Genomic DNA, 26204 nt, shown 5'->3' with positions numbered 1-26204 from the left:
CAACCAAGGAGAATTAAGGAAACAAATGAAAATTATTCTGTATCTGTCTATTCATTGTGATAATACAGAAATTAGTGAATAGAAATATGATGGATCAAATGTAACAATACAATGTATTAGTCAATGAAGAGTTGTATAATTTTTATCTCTAGTATTATTTACCACGCCACCAAAGATCAAGTGTTACCTCAGTTTTACGGGATTTTTGGATGACTACTGATGGCTCTTTCCAATTAAACCTAAGCATACACATTATTTTAAAGTAAAATGATTAAAAAGATCTCAGAAAAAAATTTTCAAGTGTTTTAAGCTCCCTCTCTGTTTCTTTCTTTTTTTTTTTTCCAAAGCTTCCTCTCTGTTTCTCCTCCCCACATGTAAACACAGTCTTTTTTTAAAGCATAAATGTAGGTGTTAAGAAGAAAAACAACTTTGGCGCTTATCTGTTGAGAACTGCCTCTCTCTGGGACTGGTATTAATGTCATCACCACCAATCAATTCCTCCTTTCTTCTGCCTATCAACTTGGCTTTCAGTATCCTGGGGGAGGCGAGGTAAGTAGGAGGGTGAACATGTAAAACAATCTCAGTATTCAGGGATAGGATTCAAAAGAATTCAAGTTATGTGAATGTAAGTTATGTGCTAAACTATATACCAATTTCTGAATGACTGTTGATTTGATTTTTTTGTTTGGCATTTGAGTAAACATAATAAAACTTACTATTTTGAGCCAAGGCTTGAAGTAGACAATCCAAGCATCCTTCTAAACTATCATCAGTTCTGTCAACAGCTGTTATCTTCAGCTTCTTCAAGGTATCACTGAGATTATCTGCTTAGAGAAAAAAGAGCAATCAGAAACCTCTCTAACCATCATGTTACATGATAAACAGTACCACTAACAGGCATAAGGCTCCCATTATGGTGAATTAATTTCCACATACATTCCAAAATGGCAATGGACTATACGATTACATACTTTTTAAATAAAATTTTATCCATTTAACCCATATAAAATATTCATTCTGTATCTGTAAGATACCAAGAATATTCCATAGATAGTCACAGAACACCTTTTCAGCATTCTTGTACCTTATTTAGCTTGTTCAGGAACAAGCCATGGTTAACTGAAAAAAACAAAAGGTCTACAAAAAATTACATAGCTTTGCAAATAATACTTTATTACATTTTTGGCTTCCTCTGTTGTATTTTAAATACATAAAATGAAAATGAAGGTTTAGAAAAGTTTCAAAATGATATGACTTAAAATAATAAAGTCTGATGACTATAAAACCTGTTTTAACACAGCCATTTAAAAAACGCTTCAAAGTACTGCTTTAAGCCAAAACATGTACATTTTGGATTTTAAAGCAATGCTCTCCTCCTAAATTATACATGGATTCCTCTAGACCATAGATTGTTAAAAATCTTTTTACACTATTAAAAATTATTTAGGACCCCAAAAGATCTTTTTAAAATTTTTTATTCAAGTATAGTTGATGTATAATGTTATATAAATTACAGGCGTACAATATAGTGATTCACAATTTTTAACGGTTATGCTCCATTTATATTTATAAAATATTGGCTATATTCTCTATGTTGTACAATGTATCCTTGTAGCTTATTTTATACATAATAGTTTGTACTTCTTAATCTCCTACCCCTTTACTTCCCCTCCCCCCTTCCCTCTCCCCACTGATAACCACTAGTTTGTTCTCTGTATCTGTGAGTCTGTTTCTTTTTTGCTATATTTATTAGTTTGTTGTATTTTTTAGATTTCACATATAAATGATATCATACAGTATTTGTCTTTCTCTGACTCATTTCACTTAGCATAATACTTTTTAGAGGTCTGTCCACATTGTTGCAAATGGCAGAATTTCATTCTTATTTTATAGCTGAGTAGTATTCCATTGTGTGTGTGTATATATACGCACAGACACCACCCCCCAACATCTTCTTTATCCATTCATCTGTTGATGGACACTTAGGTTGCTTCCATATCTTAGCTACTGTAAATAATGCTGCTATGAACATTGGGGTGCATGTATCTTTTCGAATAAGTGTTTTGGTATATATACCCAGGAGTGGTAGTTCTAGTTTTATTTTTTTGAGAAACCTCCATACTGTTTTCCACAGTGTAGCAACAATTTACATTCCCACCAAAAGTATACAAGGGTTCCCTTTTCTCCACATCCTCACCAACATTTGTTATTTGTGTTCTTTTTGATGACAGCCATTCTGTCACGTGTGAGATAATATCTCACTGTCGTTCTAATTTGCATTTCCCTAATGATTAGTGATGTTGAGTATCTTTTCATGTGCCTATTGGCCATCTGCATGTCCTCTTTGGAAAAGTGTCTGTTCAGGTCTTCTGCCTATTTTTTAATCAGGTTGTTTGTTTTTTGATGTTGAGTTGTATAAGCTGTTTATATATTATGGATATTAGTCCCTTATTGGTCATATAATTTGCAAATATTTTTTCCCATTTAGTAGGGTGTGTTTTCATTTTGCTGATGGTTTCTTTTTCTGCGTAAAAGCTTTTAAGTTTAATTAGGTCCCATTTGTTAATTTTACTTTTATTTTCTTTACTTTAGGAGATGGATCCAAAAAAATAATGCTGCGATTTATGTCAAAGAGTGTTCTGCTTATGTTTTCCTCTAGGAAATTTATAATTTCTGGTCTTACATTTAGGTCTCTAATCCATTTTGAGTACAGTTTTTTATATGGTGTTAGAGAATGTTCTAATTTCATTCTTTTCCATGTAGCTGTCCAGTTTTCCCAGCACCACTTACTGAAGAAACTGTCTTTTCTCCATTGCATGGTCTTGCCTCCTTTGTTGTAGATTAACTGACCATAAGTGTGTGGGTTTATTTCTGGGCTTTTTATTCTGTTCCATTAGTCTATGTGTCTGTTTTTGTGCCAGTACCATACTGTTTTGATGACTGTAGCTTTATAAGATAGTCTGAAGTCAGGGAGCATGATTCCTTCAGCTCTGTTCTTCTTTCTCAAGATTGTTTTGGCTATTCAGGGTCTTCTGTGTTTCCATCCAAATTTTAAAATTATTTGGTCTAGTTCTGCGAAAAATGTCACTGGTATTTTGACAGGGATTGCACTGAATCAGCAGATTGCCTTGAGTAGTATGGTCATTTTAACAATAATAATTCTTTCAATCCAAGAACACAGCATATCTTCCACCTGTTTGTGTAATCCTCAATTTCTTTCATCAGCGTCTCATAGTTTTCCGAGTACAGGTTTTTTTACCACCTTAGGTAGGTTTATTCCTAGGTATTTTATTCTTTTTAATGCAATGGTAAATGGGATTGTTTCCATAATTTCTCTTTCTGATTGTTAGTGTATAGAAATGCAAACAAATTTCTGTACATTAATTTCGTATCCTTCAACTTTACCAAATTCATTGATGAGCTCTAGTAGTTTTCTGATGATGTGTTTAGGATTTTCTACGTATAGTATCATGTACAAAAGAGCTCTTTTTTCAAGTATTTATATTGATATTTAACATACTAAAAATTAAAAATGAGACTTTTAAAGACTTATTTTAGTAATTAATTTAAGCCTAACAAATATAAAACTATTATCTGTTAACATAATTATATTTTTAATGAAAAATAATTATATTTCAAAACCAACTTACTGAGAAGAGTGGCATTTTTCTACATTTTCACAAATCTCTGTAATGTCTGCCTTAATAGAAGAAAACTGGATTCTCATAACTGCTTCTGTACTCTATAATTTGTTGTTTTGGTTAAGTAGATGAAAAAAATTCAGCCTCACACATATACATAGTTGGAAAAAAAGAGAGTATTTTAACAGCCTTTTCAGATAACAGTGGATATTCTTTGATACTACACTAAAACTTGATTAGTGGTAGTTTTTTAAAGGTTAGTTACCATGTGAAATCTGAAACAATATCACTGAGCTCTGCCAACTGTTACATGAAAATCCATTGCTCTTTTGCATTTTGAATCTTTCATGCATGCAACATGTTTATCATCAATGCACTGGTCATTTAAAAAATTAGGTCATGGAGTTATGCATATCTTCCAAACACTGACACATTTCATTGTACTATTTCAAAATATCACATTTGTTAATATCTTCACTAATCTTTTTTAAAGACTAAGTACTGGGAAGCTGTCAAGCTTAAGGTGATACAAGTTTTCCAAAATTCTAATTTTCTCTTAAAACCTCTAATTTTATCACCAGCAACAAATACTGTCAGTTGTTTTCCTTAAATGACAAATTAACCTCATTCGTGAGCAAATATCTGCCAAATATGAAAAGCCAGTTCGTCTCTCTGTTCTTTCAAATTAAAAAAAAATGTTATTCCATGAAAAAAAGTATCTCAGTCAGCTCACAACTCAAAAGATTGCACAGTTGCTTTTCTTAAAAACAACCATCAGACGTTACAATGCAATGTAAGTGTTTTCTGTGTACTTCCCATTTTATCACATAGTATATTTTTAAAATGTGTACAAAAAAGTTGAGAGTTTTAAAAACATTGTTTTTCCTGCTTCATCATGGACATTCTTAAGTGAAACTGGTATTTTTTTTTTTAACCTCAAGTATACGATGGTAAAGAATACAATAATTACTAGTTATTGTAGTTTGGTGCTACTACTAGCCTGATTCACACATACTGAAGCACCAGCAATTTTTTACCCACAATTGCTTTTGCACCACTGTCAATGCAAATGTCAATACAGTGAAAAAAGACAAAAAATATCTTTTGATGATACCACACAAATAGTTTTGACCTCACGGGCACCCTAATAGGATACCAAGGACTCCTGGGATTGCTGCTTTAGTATTAGAATTTTAGGCATTTTCTTACTTCAAAGTAAGGTATAAATTTTAATAGACTTTTGTACATTGCCAGCTCATGACAATTCTAAAAATAAAGTGGAATTCCCTATTATAAAATGAGTGGTAATTTATTTTCCAGGTCAACCCAGGAAAAAGTAGACTTAAAAATTTACATTAAATAATACTAATATGCTCTAGTGATGCCTCGTACAACTGTGATTAACCTAGTAATCCTAAACCTACTTTACAAAAAATCCCAGGTTATCATTCACAACGAATGTTAATATTTATTTTCTTAAGAGGGCTTAAATAGTTTTGAGAAATTGATTTTATTTCCCTAAAGGAAAAGAAAACTATATTCAGATGTATGTCTTCTAGTAACTAAAAAGAAGTTGTAGGGCATCATATCTCAGATATACTTGTTCAATCTTATTACATGGATATTAGGTTGATTTTTCTGAAATAAAGTATGAATAATATATCATATCTAAGTTCATACTACTAAAAGTAATAAAAAGTAATTACCACAACACTGAGGAAAAAAGATATAATGTTAGTCAAATGATAATAATGCATCAAAACTATGAGTCAACAAGTAATAAAAGTAGTTAAGACGTACTTAGTACTACCTATATTGGCATCTGGATCTGTTCTACTTGTTTCCTTTCCTTCATTCCATCCCCAGTGCTCCTTGTTTGACATCCCTTTCTTATCAAGTTTCAGCCTAACTGTCACAACCCCAGAGACCATCGTTGTTCTTCTAAGTCTTCTCTTCCCCAACCCTCCAGGGTTATTCTGTATCACTGCATCCATCCTTCACAGCACTATTCACAGTGTGCAGTTATATATTCTTTTGTTTAATTGGTAATATATACTCCTCCTCTATATTGTACAGGACACATTGTTAACTAGAGTCATTGCACTATACCTATTACTTGGCACAAAAAGGTAGCCAGTAAATATTTGTTAAATTAACTAAGTGAATAAGGGAATGAATTCCTTACTTGAAGAAAGCTGTCTAGTTACCATCCTTTGTATCACACACTTATGAGCCAAAGTATACCAATAGGGAAGGGAAGGTAAATGTTACCTGCTATGCAACTACACTATGCACTCCATATTATCAGAAATAGAAATACAGGATCTTATATTTTAATATAGGAAGATATCAGTGAAGACAATTTAAGTACTTAAGAATATAAAATATATAACTAAAAAAATACATAGAACATTCCATTTTTAAAAACCTTCTACTCAGTAAAAAAATCATTCAGTCTCTCCATAGAAATAATTATATGCCTACTAATGATGTGGGATCTTTTTAGGAAAAGTTCATTAAATTCTTCATCCAGAGACAACCAACGCTGTCAACAGAATTATTACAAATTTAATGTATTTTTTAAGCACTTAAAATGAACGAACAGGTTGGTACTTTAAAAACTCTTGCTGTGAATCTGTTTATAGTGTCAGAATGTTGATATCTGGACTGGAATAGTGATTACATAAGTATGTACATTTGTCAAAGCTCATCAAACTGTACATTTAAAATCTGTGCATTTTAGTCTGTGTGAATTATACCTCCTTAAAAGATCATACTGAAAAGTAAAATGACTGGGGCAGTAACCCCTTTCCCACTGGTCTCAAGCTTCCTTACAGGGAATTTTTACTACAGTGACACTTCTTCTGGCTCCTCACTTGGCAACTGCCACCTTCATTCTCCAGGAGAGGAATGATTTATCTGATTAACAAGTTGAGAGAGAAGAACTGGATATGCATGGCTCAGCCCCTTCTGGGCTCCTGATTTTTTAGTAGAGGGGGCAAGAATTCTCTGTTCCTCCCCATCTTTGGCTGTCCAGCTGCACCAGTGGCAAGATTATTAGTAAATATATTTAATTCAGCCCTGAAGTATTAGCCATTCCTTTGTGACTATACAAATAAGCTCTGTCCTTCATTCTAGACTTCACCAATTTTAAAGCAGTTATTCTGAATTCCAACAGAGAACTCATCTGCTTATATCGCCAGTGATTCTGAACTTGGGTAGGGAATGGGGGTATTATTTTTGGACTCCTTCAAAGCATAACAATACATCTCAGTAGTGAATCCTTACCATCCAAATTTTTTGTGTGTGTAAATCCAGATTTCCGTATTTTATATTTACTTATGATTTAAGACACTGTAATTATTCTAATAGAAAATTTCTCAGCTTCTGGCTGGTGGTGAGGGTAGAGGCAGTAAGTAGAGAATGATAATTTTCATGGGAAGTTCTAGTACTAAGAAGTATTAACAACTAAAATAAAAATTTTTTCCTTAAAATAATAATCTTTTCCTTATATTACAACACATGGTCTAGCTTGTCTTGTGAAAGAAAATATGACATCTTCAAAGAGTTAAAGCAGGGACTTCCCTGGTGGTGCAGTGGTTGAGAACCCGCCTGGCAATGCAGGGGACACAGGTTCGATCCCTGGTCCAAGAAGATCCCACATGCCGCGGAGCACCTAAGCCCGTGGCGCCACAACTACTGAGCTTGTGCCTCTAGAGCCCACAAGCCACAACTACTGAGCCCGCATGCCACAACTACTGAAGCCTGCGTGTCTAGAACCTGTGCTCCACAACAAGAGAAGCCACTGCAATGAGCAGCCCGCGCACCACAATGAAGAGTAGCCCCCGTTCGCTGCAACTAGAGAAAGCCCGCGTGCAGCAACAAAGACCCAACACAGCCAAAAATAAAATAAATTAATTAAAATTAATTAATTAATTTAAAAGAAGGCGTTAAAGCAAATTTGACTTTGGTCCTTAATTCTCTGTCTCCTACTTCTTAACCACTTAATCACTCTTAAAACCACAATCTAACCAAAGTGTCTAAAGCTCTATCAAAATTAGTCTGGCGGAGACACTAGAGACGTGTGCACACAGAGAAAGGACCATATGAGGGCACAGCAAGAGGGCGGCAATCTGCAAGCCATAGAGAGGCCTTAGAAGAAATCAAGGCTTCTAACACCTTGATATTGGACTTCTAGCCTCCAGAATTCAGCCCTTCACGGCTCGGCAGGGCAGCGAGACTCTGGGCACCGGTCCCTCTGCTCCACGGAAAAGAAACAGTAGAAATATATCTACACATGGAACTGCTCCTACAGAACACCCACTGAACGCTGGCAGAAGACGTCAGACCTCCCAAAAGTCTGAGCTGTGTGGATGAAAGGCTCTTGGTGATCCAGCCAGGCTTCAGGGCTGTGCCTCTGAGGTGGGAAAGCCAACTTCAGGACACTGGTCCACAAGAGACCTCCCAGCTCCACGTAATACCAAACGGCAAAAATCTCTCAGAGATCTCCATCTCAACATCAAGACCCAGCTTCACTCAACGACCAGCAAGCTACAGTGCTGGACACCCTATGCCAAACAACTAGCAACACAGGAACACAGCCCCATCCATTAACAGAGAGGCTGCCTAAAATCATAATAAGGCCACAGACACCCCAAAACACACCACCAGACGTGGACGTGCCCACCAGAAAGACAAGATCCAACCTCATCCACCAGAGCACAGGCACTAGTCCCCTCCACCAGGAAGCCTACACAACCCACTGAACCAACCTTAGCCACTGGGGACAGATACCAAAAACAACGGGAACTATGAACCTGCAGCCTGTGAAAAGGAGACCCCAAACACAGTAAGATAAGCAAAATGAGAAGACAAAAAAACACTCAGCAGGTGAAGGAGCAGGGTCAAAACACACCAGACCTAACAAATGAAGAGGAAATAGGCAGTCTACCTGAAAAAGAATTCAGAATAATGATAGTAAAGATGATCCAAAATCTTGGAAATAGAATAGACAAAATGCAAGAAACATTTAACAAGGATGTAGAAGAACTAAAGAGGAACCAAGCAACGATGAAAAACACAATAAATGAAATTAAAAATACTCTAGACGGGATCAATAGCAGAATAACTGAGGCAGAAGAACGGATAAATGACCTGGAAGATAAAATAGTGGAAATAACTACTGCAGAGCAGAATAAAGAAAAAAGAATGAAAAGAACTGAGGACAGTCTCAGAGACCTCTGGGACAACATTAAATGCACCAACATTCGAATTACAGGGGTCCCAGAAGAAGAAGAGAAAAAGAAAGGGACTGAGAAAATATTTGAAGAGATTATAGTTGAAAACTTCCCTAATATGGGAAAGGAAATAGCTAATCAAGTCCTGGAAGCACAGAGAGTCCCATACAGGATAAATCCAAGAAGAAACACGCCAAGACACATATTAATCAAACTATCAAAAATTAAATATAAAGAAAACATATTAAAAGCAGCAAGGGAAAAACAACAAATAACACACAAGGGAATCCCCATAAGGTTAACAGCTGATCTTTCAGCAGAAACTCTGCAACCCAGAAGGGAGTGGCAGGATATACTTAAAGTCATGAAGGAGAAAAACCTACAACCAAGGTTACTCTACCCAGCAAGGATCTCATTCAGATTTGATGGAGAAATTAAAACCTTTACAGACAAGCAAAAGCTGAGAGAGTTCAGCACCACCAAACCAGCTTTACAACAAATGCTAAAGGAACTTCTCTAGGCAAGAAACACAAGAGAAGGAAAACACCTACAATAACAAACCCAAAACATTTAAGAAAATGGGAATAGGAACATACATATCAATAATTACCTTAAATGTAAATGGATTAAATGTTCCCACCAAAAGACACAGGCTGGCTGAATGGATACAAAAACAAGACCCATATATATGCTGTCTACAAGAGACCCACTTCAGACCTAGAGACACATACAGACTGAACGTGAGGGGATGGAAAAAGATATTCCATGCAAATGGAAATCAAAAGAAAGCTGGAGTAGCAATTCTCATATCAGACAAAATAGACTTTAAAATAAAGACTATTACAAGAGACAAAGAAGGACACTATATAATGACCAAGGGATCGATCCAAGAGGAAGGTATAACAATTGTAAATATTTATGCACCCAACATAGGAGCACCTCAATACATAAGGCAAATACTAACAGCCATAAAAGGGGAAATCGACAGCAACACAATCATAGTAGGGGACTTTAACACTCCACCCTCACCAATGGACAGATCATCCAAAATGAAAATAAATAAGGAAACACAAGCTTTAAATGATACATTAAACGAGATGGACTTAATTGATATTTATAGGACATTCCCCCCAAAAACAACAGAATACACATTTTTCTCAAGTGCTCATGGAACATTCTCCAGGATAGATCATATCTTGGGTCACAAATCAAGCCTTGGTAAATTTAAGAAAATTGAAATCGTATCGAGTATCTTTTCCGCCCACAACGCTATGAGACTAGATATCAATTACAGGAAAAGATCTGTAAAAAATACAAACACATGGAGGCTACACAATACACTACTTAATAACGAAGTGATCACTGAAGATATCAAAGGGGAAATCAAAAAGTACCTAGAAACGAATGACAATGGAGACATGACGACCCAAAACCTATGGAATGCAGCAAAAGCAGTTCTAAGAGGGAAGCTTATAGCAATACAAGCCTACATCAAGAAACAGGAAACATCTCGAATAAACAACCTAACCTTGCACCTAAAGCAATTAGAGAAAGAAGAGCAAAAAAAACCCAAAGCTAGCAGAAGGAAAGAAATCATAAAGATCAGATCAGAAATAAATGAAAAAGAAATGAAGGAAACAATAGCAAAAATCAATGAAACTAAAAGCTGGTTCTTTGAGAAGATAAACAAAATTGATAAACCATTAGCCAGACTCATCAAGAGAAAAAGGGAGAAGACTCAAATCAATAGAATTAGAAATGAAAAAGGAGAAGTAACCACTGACACTGCAGAAATACAAACGATCATGAGAGATTACTACAAGCAACTCTATGCCAATAAAATGGACAACCTGGAAGAAATGGACAGATTCTTAGAAATGCACAACCTACCAAGACTGAACCAGGAAGAAACAGAAAATATGAACAGACCAATCACAAGCACTGAAATTGAAACTGTGATTAAAAATCTTCCAACAAACAAAAGCCCAGGACCAGATGGCTTCACTGGCGAATTCTATCAAACATTTAGAGAAGAGCTAACACCTATCCTTCTCAAACTCTTCCAAAATATTGCAGAGGGAGGAACACTCCCCAACTCATTCTATGAGGCCACCATCACCCTGATAGCAAAACCAGACAAAGATGTCACAAAGAAAGAAAACTACAGGCCAATATCACTGATGAACATAGATGCAAAAATCCTCAACAAAATACTAGCAAACAGAATCCAACAGCACATTAAAAGGATTATACACCATGATCAAGTGGGGTTTATTCCAGGAATGCAAGGATTCTTCAATATATGCAAATCAATCAACGTGATACAGCATATTAACAAATTGAAGGAGAAAAACCATATGATCATCTCAATAGATGCAGAGAAAACTTTCGACAAAATTCAACACCCATTTATGATAAAAGCCCTGCAGAAAGTAGGCATAGAGGGAACTTTCCTCAACATAATAAAGGCCATATATGACAAACCCACAGCCAACATTGTCCTCAATGGTGAAAAACTGAAACCATTTCCACTAAGATCAGGAACAAGACAAGGTTGCCCACTCTCACCACTATTATTCAACATAGTTTTGGAAGTGTTAGCCACAGCAATCAGAGAAGAAAAAGAAATAAAAGGAATACAAATCGGAAAAGAAGAAGTAAAGCTGTCACTGTTTGCAGATGACATGATACTACACATAGAGAATCCTAAAACTGCCACCAGAAAACTCCTAGAGCTAATCAATGAATTTGGTAAAGTAGCAGGATACAAAATTAATGCACAGAAATCTCTTGCATTCCTATATACTAATGATGAAAAATCTGAAAGTGAAATTAAGAAAACACTCCCATTTACCATTGCAACAAAAAGAATAAAATACCTAGGAATAAACCTACCTAAGGAGACAAAAGACCTGTATGCAGAAAATTATAGGACACTGATGAAAGAAATTAAAGATGATACAAATAGATGGAGAGATATACCATGTTCTTGGATTGGAAGAATCAACATTGTGAAAATGACTCTACTACCCAAAGCAATCTACAGATTCAATGCAATACCTATCAAAGTACCACAGGCATTTTTCACAGAACTAGAACAAAAAATTTCACAATTTGTATGGAGACACAAAAGACCCCGAATAGCCAAAGCAATCTTGAGAATTAAAAATGGAGCTGGGGGAATCAGGCTCCCTGACTTCAGACTATATTACAAAGCTACAGTAATCAAGACAGTTTGGTACTGGCACAAAAACAGAAATATAGATCAATGGAACAGGATAGAAAGCCCAGAGATAAACCCACACACATATGGTCACCTTATCTTTGATAAAGGAGGCAAGCATATACAGTGGAGAAAAGACAGTCTCTTCAATAAGTGGTGCTGGGAAAATTGGACAGGTACATGTAAAAGTATGAAATTAGAACACTCCCTGACACCATACACAAAAATAAACTCAAAATGGATTAAAGACCTAAGTGTAAAGCCAGACACTATCAAACTCTTAGAGGAAAACATAGGCACAACACTCTATGACATAAATCGCAGCAAGATCCTTTTTGACCCAGCTCCTAGAGAAATGGAAATAAAAACACAAATAAACAAATGGGACCTAATGAAACTTAAAAGCTTTTGCACAGCAAAGGAAACCATAAACAAGACCAAAAGACAACCCTCAGAATGGGAGAAAATATTTGCAAATGAAGCAACTGACAAAGGATTAATCTCCAAGATTTACAAGCAGCTCATGCAGCTCAATATCAAAAAAACAAACAACCCAATCCAAAAATGGGCAGAAGACCTAAATAGACATTTCTCCAAAGAAGATATACAGATGGCCGGCCAACAGACACATGAAAGAATGCTCAACATCCTTAATCATTAGAGAAATGCAAATCAAAACTACAATGAGATATCATCTCACACCGGTCAGAATGGCCATCATCAAAAAATCTAGAAACAATAAATGCTGGAGAGGGTGTGGAGGAAAGGGAACACTCTTGCACTGTTGGTGGGAATGTAAATTGATACAGCCACTATGGAGAACAGTATGGAGGTTCCTTAAAAAACTACAAATAGAACTACCATACGACCCAGCAATCCCACTACTGGGCATATTCCCTGAGAAAACCATAATTCAAAAAGAGTCATGTACCAAAATGTTCATTGCAGCTCTATTTACAATAGCCAGGACATGGAAGCAACCAAAGTGTCCATCATCGGATGAATGGATAAAGAAGATGTGGCACATATATACAATGGAATATTACTCAGCCATAAAAAGAAATGAAATGGAGGTATTTGTAATGAGGTGGATGGACCTGGAGTCTGTCATACAAAGTGAAGTAAGTCAGAAAGAGAAAAACAAATACAGTCTGCTAACACATATATATGGAATCTAAGGAAAAAAAAAAAAGGTCATGAAGAACCTACTGGCAAGATGGGAATAAAGACACAGACCTACTAGAGAATGGACTTGAGGATATGGGGAGGGGGAGGGGTAAGATGTGACAGGGTGAGAGAGTGTCATGGACATATATACACTACCAAATGTAAAATAGATAGCTAGTGGGAAGCAGCCGCATAGCACAGGGAGATCAGCTCGGTGCTTTGTGACCACCTAGAGGGGTGGGATAGGGAGGGTGGGAGGGAGGGAGATGCAAGAGGGAAGAGATATGGGAACATATGTATATGTATAACTGATTCACTTTGTTATAAAGCAGAAACTAACACACCATTGTAAAGCAATTATACTTCAATAAAGATGTTAAAAAATAAAAAATAAAAAAAAAGAATAAATAAATAAAAATAGAGAGAGAAAAAAAAAATTAGTCTGGCAAAAGTCTTAAATGATATCTCGACAAACACAATGGACCTTCCTCAATTCTATTATTTGACATCTTACTTCAAAACGCCAGTGTCTCTAAACATTTGTTCTTGGTCTTCTTCTCTATCTGCCCCTTTAATGTTAGCATGACCGTGGTTTTGCCCAGAGTCCTCTTCTCTCTCTGGATAATATATACATGTTCACCAGAGAATTAGAATAGTATGCTGATCATCAACAAAAAAACCAAATAACCCAATCAAAAAATGGGCAGAAGACCTAAATAGACATTTCTCCAAAGAAGACATACAGATAGCCAACAGGCACATGAAAAGATGCTTAACGATGCTAATTATTAGAGAAATGCAAGTCAAAATACAATGAGGTATCACCTCACACTGGTCAGAATGGCCATCATCAAAAAGCCTACAAATAAACAACAAGGTCCTACTGTATAGCACAGGGAACTATATTCAATATCCTGTGATAAACCATAATGGAAAAGAATATAAAAGAGAATGTATATATATGTATAACTGAATCACTGCTGTACAGCAGACATGAACACAACATTGTAAATCAACTATATTTCGATTTAAAAAAAAAGAATAGGGTATTCATTGACTATTAGGAATAGAAGAGATCTGTGATCTTCTGGATCAACTTTCTCCTTTTATAGGGACCTACAGAGATTTATATTCCAAGGTCACTCACCAAGTATGCAGCATTGCTGTCGCAGGTCTCATTTTCACTCTTTTACTACTTAAATGATCGTAGGCAAGTTAATACTTAAACACATGATAGTACGTATAGCTAGGGTAGCTTATGAACTGCAGAATGTGTAATGAGAATTTAATGATTTAAAATATTGAGTCCTATGTGATTGAAAATGTACGTAAGTCCCACGTGGCCACAAAACCCTAGCATTTTAAAGAGGTAATTAAAATGAAAATGTGAAAAAAAAAAGTCTACAAATAATAAATGCTGGAAAGGGTGTGGAGAAAAGGGAACCCTCTCACACTGTTGGTGGGAACGTAAATTGGTGCAGGCACTATGGAGAACAGTATGGAGGTTCCTTAAAAAACTAAGAGTTACCACATGATCCAGCGCATATATCTTTTTGAATTAGAGCTTTCATCTTTTCCAGATATATGCCCAGGAGTGGGATTACTGGATCGATCATGTGGTAATGACCTATATGGGAATAGAATCTAAAAAAGAGTGGATATATTTATATGCATAACTGATTCACTTTGCTGTACAGCAGAAACTAACACAACATTGTAAATCAACTATACTCCAATAAAAATTAATTAAAAAAAAAGATACATGCACCCCAATGCTCATAGCAGCACTATTTACAATAGCCAAGACACGGAAGCAACCTCAATATTCATCAACAGATGAATGGATAAAGAAGATGAGGCATATATATATATACAATTCAATATTACTCAGCCATAAAAAAGAATTAACTAATGCCATTTGCAGCAACATGGATGAACTTAGAGATTATCATACTAAATAAAGTCAGACAGAGAAAGACAAATATTATATGATATCCCTTATATGTGGAATCTAAAAAAATAGTACAAATGAACTTATTTACAACACAGTAACAAACTCACAGACAGAGAAAACAAACATGGTTACCAAAGGGCAAGCGGTGGGGAGGGATACATTGGGAGTATGGAATGAATTAACAGATGCACACTACCATATATAAAATAGATAAACAATAAGGATTTATTGTACAGCACAGGAAACTATATTCAATATCTTGTAATAAAATATAATGGGAAGGAATAAAGAGAATATAGATATATACATATATGTATAGCTTAATCACTTTGTTGTACACCTGAAACTAACACAGTATTGTAAGTCAACTATACTTCAATAAAAAATATTAATTAATTTAAAAAATAAAATAAATACATAGAATGTTATGCTGCCTCTCCTTCTGTCCTTCCTTCCTTTATCCAGCTGGACAGATAACTTCCTTTATCTATCCAGCTATCTACCTATCAATGTAAAGAACTGCCACTTTTTAGGCCTTGTTACATTTGGATAAAATATGACTGCAACTTCTGATAACCCTGATCAGCAAGCTAGCTCTCATTCCAAGTGTCTCCTCTTAGAAGCCCTTGTAAAAGACATTAACACATAAAGATATGAAGACAGCTATACTTTACTGCTAGAACTTTGAAACAACCTTGTCCAGACTTTTCTCTCCCAGTCCTGTATACCATTAAGCACCAGAGGCTCTCTATGCTCCAATTTCTCTATTCTATTAGCCAGAAACTCAATTTGCTGGTCTTTAAGTGTGTACTGCAATGGAAGAGTTTCAATAAGACCTAAAATTTTACAGCTATCAGTTCCTCTCTTTTCTTAATATCAATCTAAGAGAAACTGATGAGAAAGGTGGGGCTATTTTTATATTTAAATAACTTGACTACAGAAGTGCCTAAGATAATCACCATCATCAAAGAATATACTGTCCCAAAGAGCCAGTCTCAAAATGAGACAGTATCATATTAAGCTAGTAAGTTCTGAAATTCTTTTCTTTTTTTAAAAGAGAAAAACAACCAGTTTATTTCTAATATAATAATATAAAGTCAAACAGTGTGCACTGTGCAACTTTTGCTTTATAGTTCGCCTAAGGGGTGGGCTTGACGGTCAGAATGGTTAATGGTAGGGAAGATATACCATTCATTTTTAACAAATTCGTATTTTCCAAATAGTATTCCCTAATTAAACACCTGAATGCCGATAGCATTATTTTATATGTAAGGATATCGATATTCAGTCACAAAGTAGATCAAAAAGGAAATTATTTTAGGTCCCAGAATTATTCAGTTTTTAGTCTTATTTTCATTCTTTTTTTTTTTTCCTTCTGAATCTCATTAGCCGAAACTTGAGTTTTTTTTTTAATTGAAGTATAGTTGATTTACAATGTTTCAGGTGTACAGTAAAGTGATTCAGATATATATAGATAGATACATATATATATTGTTTCTCAGATTCTTTTCCATTATAGGTTATTACAAGATATTGAATATAGTTCCCTGTGCTATAAGTAGGTCTAATTATTTATTTTATATATAGTAGTATGTATCTGTTAATCCCAAATCCCTAATTTATCCCTCCCCCCTTTTTCCCCTTAGTAACCATAAGTTTTTCTACGTCTGCGAGTCTATTTCTGTTTTGTAAATAAGTTCCTTTGTATCATTTTTTAGATTCCACATATAAATCTGAAGTTCTTTATGCTATTCATGGTAGCATAATTTTAACAGTTTATCTTCTTCACAGATGTTATCTAGAAATAGTACCTTTAGTTTCAAGGTTACTGGATCTAAAAATATAGTGCATATTTTCAAATGTTCATTCTATCATCTTACTATATAGTAAGTGGATGGATGGATGGACAGACTGACTGACCGGCAGATAGAGAGGTGTTTATCTCTCTGGACAACTATATCACTATTGATAATACCCATTAGGAGACAAATTTATCCCCCTTCAAATGCCACTCAATATTTTCTAAATATACAGCATCTTAGTAATAGCAACACTCTTAAAAAAGAAATTAAGGGCTTCCCTGGTGGTGCAGTGGTTGAGAATCTGCCTGCCAATGCAGGGGACACGGGTTCGGGCCCTGGTCTGGGAAGATCCCACATGCCACGGAGCAACTGGGCCCGTGAGCCACAACTGCTGAGCCTGCGCGTCTGGAGCCTGTGCTCCGCAACGGGAGAGGCCGCGATAGTGAGAGGCCCGCGCACCGCGATGAAGAGTGGCCCCCACTCGCCACAACTGGAGAAAGCCCTCGCACAGAGATGAAGACGCAACACAACCAAAAATAAATAAATAAATAAATAAATTTATAAAAAAAAAAAAAAAAGAAATTAAGTATTTCTTGCAACTGAAGAGAATATAATCTTCATCTACATATATAGTAGCAAAGCTTTACTATCATCATTATTACACACACCAAATGAAAATAAAAATTATTTTTACACTAACCTGCTTTTCAAGCACCTAAAATGTAGTCAATGCATGACTGGAAGAATTTCAAATTCATCTCCAAATGAATGGCATTAAGTCAGTTTGGGGCACCTGGCTTAGGGAGCTGGAAATAATAACAGTCTCTCCTGAATATTATATTTCACTTATCAAAAGGGTTTAGTATTTGACAAAATGAAACTGCTTTAAAAGTTTGCCTGCTAAAGAAGGATGAAATGATTGTTTTTTACTAGTATGACGATGGAAAGTACTGTATTTAAAAATTACAGTATTTTCAGCTTTCGTATATTGTAACTCAGTTTCCATCTTATTTTTTTGCTTAATATATCTTTACAGAGTTAGTCCCGAGCCAGGCCTAAAACCCAGAACACTTTAAAAAATTAGTCTATTGCAGACTTCCCTGGTGGCGCAGTGGTTAAGAATCCACCTGCCAATGCAGGGGATACGGGTTTAAGCCCTGGTCCGGGAAGATCCCACATGCCACGGAGCAACTAAGCCCGTGTGCCACAACTACTGAGCCTGTGCTCTAGAGCCCATGAGCCACAACTACTGAAGCCCACGTGCCACAACTACTGAAGCCTGCATGCCACAACTACTTAGCCTGCACTCTAGAGCCCACGAGCCACAACTACTGAGCCCACGTGCCACAACTACTGAAGCCCGCACGCCTAGAGCCCGTGCTCCACAGCAAGAGAAGGCACCGCAGTGAGAAGCCCACACACTGCAACAAAAGTAGCCCCCGCTTGCCGCAGCTAGAGAAAGCCTGCGTGCAGCAACAAAGACCCAAAGCAGCCGAAAATAAAAATAAAATAAAATAGATTTATTTAAAAACACAGTCTATTGAGTCTTCCATTAAATTATGCTACATGTGAGGAAAAAAAAACTTTAAAAGTATATTTGTTTCATTCTTTCTTTTAATCCATTTCTGCTAGTTGAGAACTCAAAGACCAACACAGGATTTAAGTCCCCTCTGATTATTATCCCTCCCCCTTTACAAATAAATCTTAGATTCTCCAATTTTCCTATTAACACGAAAATGAGTACATGAAGATTGTTTCTGAGTCTTATGGAACCTGGGTCCAACTTCCCAATTTCTATTCACCCAGGCTAGAAACCTCAGAAACATGTTCTTTCCAGAGCGTATCACTGTTCTTTCAAAAGTATTCAGTGGGGCTTCCCTGGTGGCACAGTGGTTGAGAATCTGCCTGCCAATGCAGGGGACACGGGTTCGAGCCCTGATCCGGGAAGATCCCACATGCCGCGGAGCAACTAGGCTCGTGAGCCACAACTACTGACCCTGTGCGTCTGGAGCCTGTGCTCCCAACAAGAGAGGCCGCGATAGTGAGAGGCCCGTGCACCGCGATGAACAGTGGCCCCCGCTTGCCACAACTAGAGAAAGCCCTCATACAGAAACGAAGACCCAACACAGCCAAAAATTAATTAATTAATTAAAAATAAATAAATAAATAAATCTGGTATTTGGTACATTTGGTTTTAAAAAAAAAAAGTATTCAGTGATTAATAATTGCCTAAAGTCCAGAATACCTTATGTCAAAACCAAGAGCCTCAACTAATATTATGCCCTCATCTCATTACTTTCTCACACAACATATGTGTCAGTCCCACTAGATTACTGGCTTTTTTCCAGGCATATGCCCATTTTTACAACTGTGCTTATTAAATTCTTCCTGTCTAAAACGCCTTTCTTTGCATTCTCTATCTACAGAATAACTCCTTACTCTGCAAAGTCAACTAATATTCGATTTTGATGTGAAATCTTCTGTATTCTTGCAGTCAGACCAACTCCTTTCTTTTCTAGGCTCCCATATCTTGTTCTTAACCTCAATGACGGCACGGATTTCACTGTTTTCTATATTTCCACTGTTTCACCATAATAAGCAACTCATGGACAAAAAAGGTACCATTATTTTAATGATTAATAGCCTCTGGAGTCAGTCCATCTGGGTTCAAATCATGGTTCCACCACTTAAACTGCATAAACTACACAAGCTTCTTATTTTCTTTGTCTTCTCATATATAAAATGTAGATAACAATAATAAGTACCTCACCAGGTTGTTGTGAGGATCAAATGAGGTTATACATAATGTTCTTAGAACAGGCTATAGCATGCACTAAGCAATCAAGCACTGTTGATGATTGTTGGTATAATAATTATTAATAACTGTCATAGTTGTACTACTCATTACACCCACCATGCTGTCTTGAATACAGTAAGCATTCAGTGAACAACTGCTGAATAGAATTTAATGGCACTCACCAGCTGTGTCTACTTTTTTTTTTTTTTTTATAAATTTATTTTATTTATTTTTGGCTGCGTTGGGTCTTCGTTGCTGCAGGCGGGCTTTCTCTAGTTGCGGCGAGTGGGGGCTACTCTTAGTTGCTGTGTGAGGGCTTCTCACTGCGGTGGCTTCTCTTGTTGCAGAGCAGGGGCTCTAGGCACATGGGCTCAGTAGTTGTGGCTCACGGGCTCTAGAGCGCAGGCTCGGTAATTGTGGCGCACGGGCTTAGCTGCTCCACGGCATGTGGGATCTTCCTGGACCAGAGCTCGAACCTGTGTCCCCTGCATTGGCAGGCGGATTCTTAACCACTGTGCCACCAGGGAAGCCCCAGTTGTGTCTATTTTTAATTTGCTTTTTCCATGTTATTTAACATTTTATACACACATACAAAGCTTAATTAAAATGCATAAATGTGATAACATCTTCTCCTTTTTTGCTTGGTCTTCCCTGCCCCTATATCAACCTCTCCATTTACATGTCAATAACCTAAGTTTTTTAAGCTTTCATGTTTTTTTACATCCTCACATAATCATGTATAAAAATATACAGTAAGTTTGGGAAACTTTGTTAACTAAAATAGGATTATATTATACACACTTTTTTGCATCTTGATTTTCTCACACAATAACTCTTATAAATTACTCCAAGTCAATCTGTATAGTTCTAACTCATGTATTTAAATAACTGCCATAGTTCATAGTACAGATACACCACAATTTATTCAATCATTGCTGTACACATACATTTTCACTTTCTTTTGCTAAAAGTGTTTCATTTTGGTCATTGGTACCCCTAGTGCAATAAGCATCATTATACATGTACAAAGTACTTTTAGTTTTATGGGATAGGCTCCCAGGATGGAATTGCTGATATTTTAATAGATGCTGCCAACAGCTGCCCGAAAAGGACGAAAGATTTCACTTTTCTTCCAGCTGTGTGTTGAAAGTATTCTCTTCCCAATAAGCTGGCTAACAATAAATATTGATATCTATTTCTTGATGGTCTGATGGGTTTAGAGTTAGTATGTAATTGTTATTTTAATTTGCATTTCTTTAACCACTATAAACGTCAGCATCTTTTCATGTTTGTTGGCCACTGGATTTGCTTTCCTGTAAAGTGTTTATTCACATCCTTTGCCTAATGTTCAAATAGGTTTGTCAGTCTTGTTGTTATTGTACAGTATAGACATTAACCTTTTGTCTGTCATCCATTTAACTTTGTTTCTCTAAATCTATTACTAATCCACTAAAATTGCTTAGGTATTTTTTCCTAATTTTCTTTTATAGCATCTGGATTTCCACCTGTGGTTAAGAAAGTCTCTTGGGCTCCCAGCAAATGCCTCAATTTTCTTACACTATTATGATTCTTTTAGTTTTTATTTAAGTCTTTGATTCACAGGAATTCATTTTTACATATGGCCTAAGATTAGGGTTTACTTTCATTTTCTTGTGTCAGGAGTAGTTTTAATACTCCATCCTTTTCTCACAGAATTAAACTACCACCTTTGTCTCTTTATACAGAAATGTATTTTCTGAAGTTTCTCTTCTTTCCAGTGACCTTTTGTCTATTCTTATACTAACACTATATCTAAGTAATTACACTGGCTGTATCTAATATTCTGATACCTGGTTAAGGCTAGTCCTGCCACTATGTTTTTTTCAGCTATCTTGACTACTCAGATTTTCTTCTTCCCTAAGAGCTTTAACATCATTTCATCTAATCATTCCACAGTGAATGAATGAATGAACGAATAAAAATCCTTCTGAGATTATAACTGGAACTATATTAAATTTATATTTTAATTGTGGGATAATTTGCATTCTTACACTATGAAGTCTTCCCTTCCACTAAATGTATGTATTTCATTTTATTCTGATCTTGTTTTGGGTCTCTCAGTAAAATGTTCTATTTTTATATAGGTCCTGTAATTTATTATTAAATTTGTTTCAACATATTTAAAAATTCTGTCATTAGTGAGAACTGAATAATTTTTCCCATTATCATGTGTAGGTGTTTATGCCTAGAGTAGGAAAGAGCTACTTTTTATAATTATTTCATAATCAGCCAAATTCTCTTATTAATATAAGGTTATTAAAAAGTGGAGCTTTTTAGTTTCCTGAGTTTTCTGTACATAAAATTATATGATTAGTAAAAAACAGATCGTGTTATCCCTTCTTTTCTAATGTTTATACCCATTTCCAAGAAAGACAGGATCAAACGAGAAAATAGTTCTAAACTCGATTAATTCATGGCCAAGTAAATTAATCATTTTAGGTTAAAATTCAACATAGAAAACCTTCTCTTCTGCTCTTAATACCGTTGCATCCTCCATGACTCTCTGAAGGTGGGTAGATATACTCATATAAACACACATACACACCTAACAAAACAGGGACTTATTTCTTAGCAAGCAAAAAAAGGTGAAGTAGAAAACTTCATGATTCAGTCACTACTGCTGTTACTATAGATTTCTGGGGTCAAAATATCAACTGGGGCGGCAGGGGGCAGGGGGAACACCTGAGAACTTAGGAGAAGATATAAAATTTAATCATTTACTATTATCTTCATAATTATTGTCTAGTCACAGAATAAAGAATTTGAAACTTAAAGTGAATATAAAGCTAATGTAAATAGGCCATTTTCTTTAAATTCGTTTCCAAGATTAAGTTCCACAGAAGCATTCTAAGAGGAATCTACCTAAATACTAAATGTTTAGTGAACATTAAACTTGACTTGGAAAAGAGATACCCGAGCAAAAATGTAACAGCTCAAAGTGCACGTGTGCAATATTTATTTTCAACAGCAATTCAGGCAATACTTGGAGAATTAGAAATATTTGTGATATTTAGAGAGAAACAAATGAAGACATAGAAACTGTTTTACTTAATGAAAGAACTCCAAAATAAATTTCATAAATATTAAACTCCTAATTTCTACCTTAATTCATTCATTACTTTAACATGTAGTCATACCTCTTCATACATGTGGGTTCTCTCCCAATACACTTCTCCAGGTTGCAATGACATAATAACTCTGTGCCCATTTGCCAGTTATCCACACATCTATCTACTGGATATGCTTCTTTCACTCCACAAGATGATTATAATTGCACATCTCACATTACTTCCGACAAGATTACTAACTTAAGAGTTCATAAAAATATAAGGTCTTAGATGAATTTAATCAATCTCTTCTATATGTCAACAGTTTGAACTATATGATAAGTAGATGAATTCCAAAATTTAACTTCATAATCAAGTTCACGAATCTATTTAACTAAGAAATCATTTTTGTATACTATTGTACCGTTCTATTTCTTCTGTATTTTTCATTTTGCTAGTTTTATAGTCCTAGGTTCATAGAACTCTTTTAGTTTATTTCTACTATTTCTACTATTTGATGGGACATTCTTGTACAACAGGAGATTCTTCTAGGATATTCACATTGCTCTCCTATAGTAGAAACTTAATAAATCCTGAACACCTACTTTACTGAGTTATTTGTACTTGCATTTCTTATTACAGATTATGGCATAAATTGCCATGATTAAGAAATATTTTTATGTTACACTAAAAGATGTTACACTAAAAACAATGACTACGCTTCACTTGAAGTTTTCTTCTCTAATTATTTCAGAAATTGGATAAAAACTTTTTGAGCAATCACTTTTCATGCATTCTTAAATGGAGTTAAAGTCTATTTTAGTTTGAACCAATAACACTGCAGTCTTAGTAAGATGTCATGTTTGATTAGAGGGTCAAGAGTATGACTGATGACCTTAACAACTACAATATTAAACCATAATGGATAACAGCATTTGGATAAGATACAGTTTGTAAAATTTTATTTCACACAATGCCAAAAGACCTTTTCACTTAGAGTTCAAGAAGGATCTCACTGTTTTATAGCTGTCAAATATAGCTTTAGCAGACAATATGACACAAACTGCTAGTAAGTTAATACATCAGGTTTTTTTTTTTTTTTTTTTTTTTTAGAGAATGATTTATGTTGAGATTCAAGCTTAATTAATTCTTTGACCTAGAACTGACCAAGAAAAATACCAGGGTGATTTCTTCTCCTCAACAGTCCCCTAACAGAAAGATTTAAAATACAACCATACCAAATAGTTGTCAACACCCAGGATATTGTAAGCCAACTTAGAAAATCAATGTAGATAAATCTACAAAGCACGATGGCATTTGTCAAAAAATTTTAAAGACACCCAAGAATTATACTAGAACAATGTCGTTGAAACCGTGTAATCTGTCATATTACAAACAGCTTCTGTGTAGAAGAACTATAGGAATGATCTCTATACACAAGAGTTCCAGAAAATGCTGGAAAGTGGAAACTATACACTTTCAAACTTCATTTCTGTACAGGTAAGCTAATTGAGTCCGTAACAAAAGAGAAACTCTCTAAACATAAAAACAGCTACTTGAAACGTATTTACCCTGTTCCAGCTCCCTATACCTGGTATGTGCTTGCAGATCAACTGAGTCTTCACAGTATCAGCATTCTATCACCAGATTCTTTGGAACAATGTTTTATCAGTTTACTTTATTATCCTGCATTTCCCAGTTTCTCAGGCCCCATTTATCTTCAGGCTTTCATACTCTATTTAGTCCCTCAGAATAGTACCTTGATCTTGGACTTAATATCTTAGCTGTGACCTTTTACTCCTCCAGGACACTAAAGTGTCTGCCTATAATGCTTCAGCTCCTGGCATTTAGATTCAAGAGTAAAAGATATCCTGCCTCCAAGCTCTGCCCTGGACTCTAGGATATGCCTGACAGGGGAAGGTGAGGAAGACCAGACAAGAGACAGATAATATAATTTCAATAAGAGAAAATCCTGCCTAAATATATTGGAATTTTTAAAAGCTATATAAGGTACATAAACAGAAGTGTTTGGGGGCTATCTACTTATACTTCCAAACAGTCCTGAGCAAATTTTTCACTAGAGTATTCTTAGAACTGTGACTAATCAATTATAAAGATGGACAAAGAAGTAAAGACCCTGCTTTATAATGCTTTGTAATAGAGAACTAGATTAAAGATGGACATAAAAGACCTACGTAAATGGAACTTTCTTGAGCTAGAGGAATATATAAAGAAGTACTTCATTAAGATTGGTGCAAAGCAAATAGTCTCACTTCGTAACCGAATAAATGCAAGAAAGAGATAATATACACTGAAATTTATAAACTTTTAGGCAACACCAACTTTTCTGGGTAATAAAATGCCAACCAGAGAAAAAGGGGATACAAACAAGTAGTCATAAATGTGACAGATGAATTTAACATAGGCATATATTAAGGAATATATTAAGAATTTTAAAAATCTAATAAAAATGATAATGTCTGCACTGTAACAGATGAACCCACAAAGGAATATTTTCCCAGGATACTGCTACAGAAAGCGAAAAGAAATGTGAGGGTCAAGGTAAAACAAAAGAGAATTTAGATAAAAATTAAATATATAAAACAGAAAGCATGATAATAATATCTGTACTTAAAGCTATGATGTACCATGAATTTAAAAGGAATAAAATTCAAGCAACAGGATGAAGAGACATTTAAGTCAGTTATCAACCTATTTGTCTCTCAGCTCCAAATTCACCCTTATTGCCTGATCTATAAAAATGAATCTGGGCCCCTTACATATTTTTCCTTTGTCAGATGGCATGATACAAGCTTTGTCTGTAGATGACAATGGATAGCACTGAAGAGGAAGGTGTTCTCCTTCCTGCTCAGCCCGCATAAATCTCTCCATTGTCAAGTGTCTGCGAGTCATAGCATTCACCATACGTTTTCTCCAGCTCTCAGCTCAGGCAGCACCGCTGTGTACAACAGCCCCACACAACTCAAGGCTGCATCCCAGCCCCGGTTACTGCTTCCCACACCGTCTCCTCAGCCCCGGAAGTGTGTGTGCCAGAAGCCCTGTGGAGCTGGCTATCCAGAGCCACTCCAGCCCAAATTGTACACAGAAGTGTGCCGGGTTCCTGCAGAAGAGGGCTTCTCCAGCTCCAGGTTCCAGAAGTACCTGCAGTGGTGCTTCAACTTCCTCTGCATGCCCAGCTATCTGTGTGCCACCCATCAACCCCAGCTTCCTTGTTCTCCCAGGAGTCTCCTGCAGGTCTGATGGGTATGGACCAGCTCTGGCCTGGGCAACCCAGTG

General features: G+C 35.8%; 1 protein-coding gene across 8 annotated transcripts in view; it reads right to left on the bottom strand.

The window, feature by feature from the left end:
* The window catches only part of RAP1GDS1 (Rap1 GTPase-GDP dissociation stimulator 1), a 163446-nt gene that overhangs the window by 119962 nt on the left and 17280 nt on the right, over positions 1–26204 (bottom strand). For 7 of the 8 annotated variants that reach the window (XM_082461729.1, XM_082461732.1, XM_082461735.1 and 4 more), the window contains one exon: positions 717–824. In XM_082461729.1, the coding sequence (XP_082317855.1) occupies positions 717–824 (108 nt within the window). Of the gene's footprint in view, positions 1–716; positions 828–26204 lie in introns of all 8 variants that reach the window. The other variant, XM_082461733.1, reaches the window with a different exon arrangement.

The sequence above is a fragment of the Balaenoptera physalus genome (genome assembly GCF_965194825.1).
Source record: "Balaenoptera physalus genome assembly, chromosome: 5".
Classification (NCBI taxonomy): Eukaryota; Metazoa; Chordata; class Mammalia; order Artiodactyla; family Balaenopteridae; genus Balaenoptera; species Balaenoptera physalus.
Note: the sequence above shows the minus strand (reverse complement) of the source record. Positions and strands in the feature narration are given on the sequence as shown.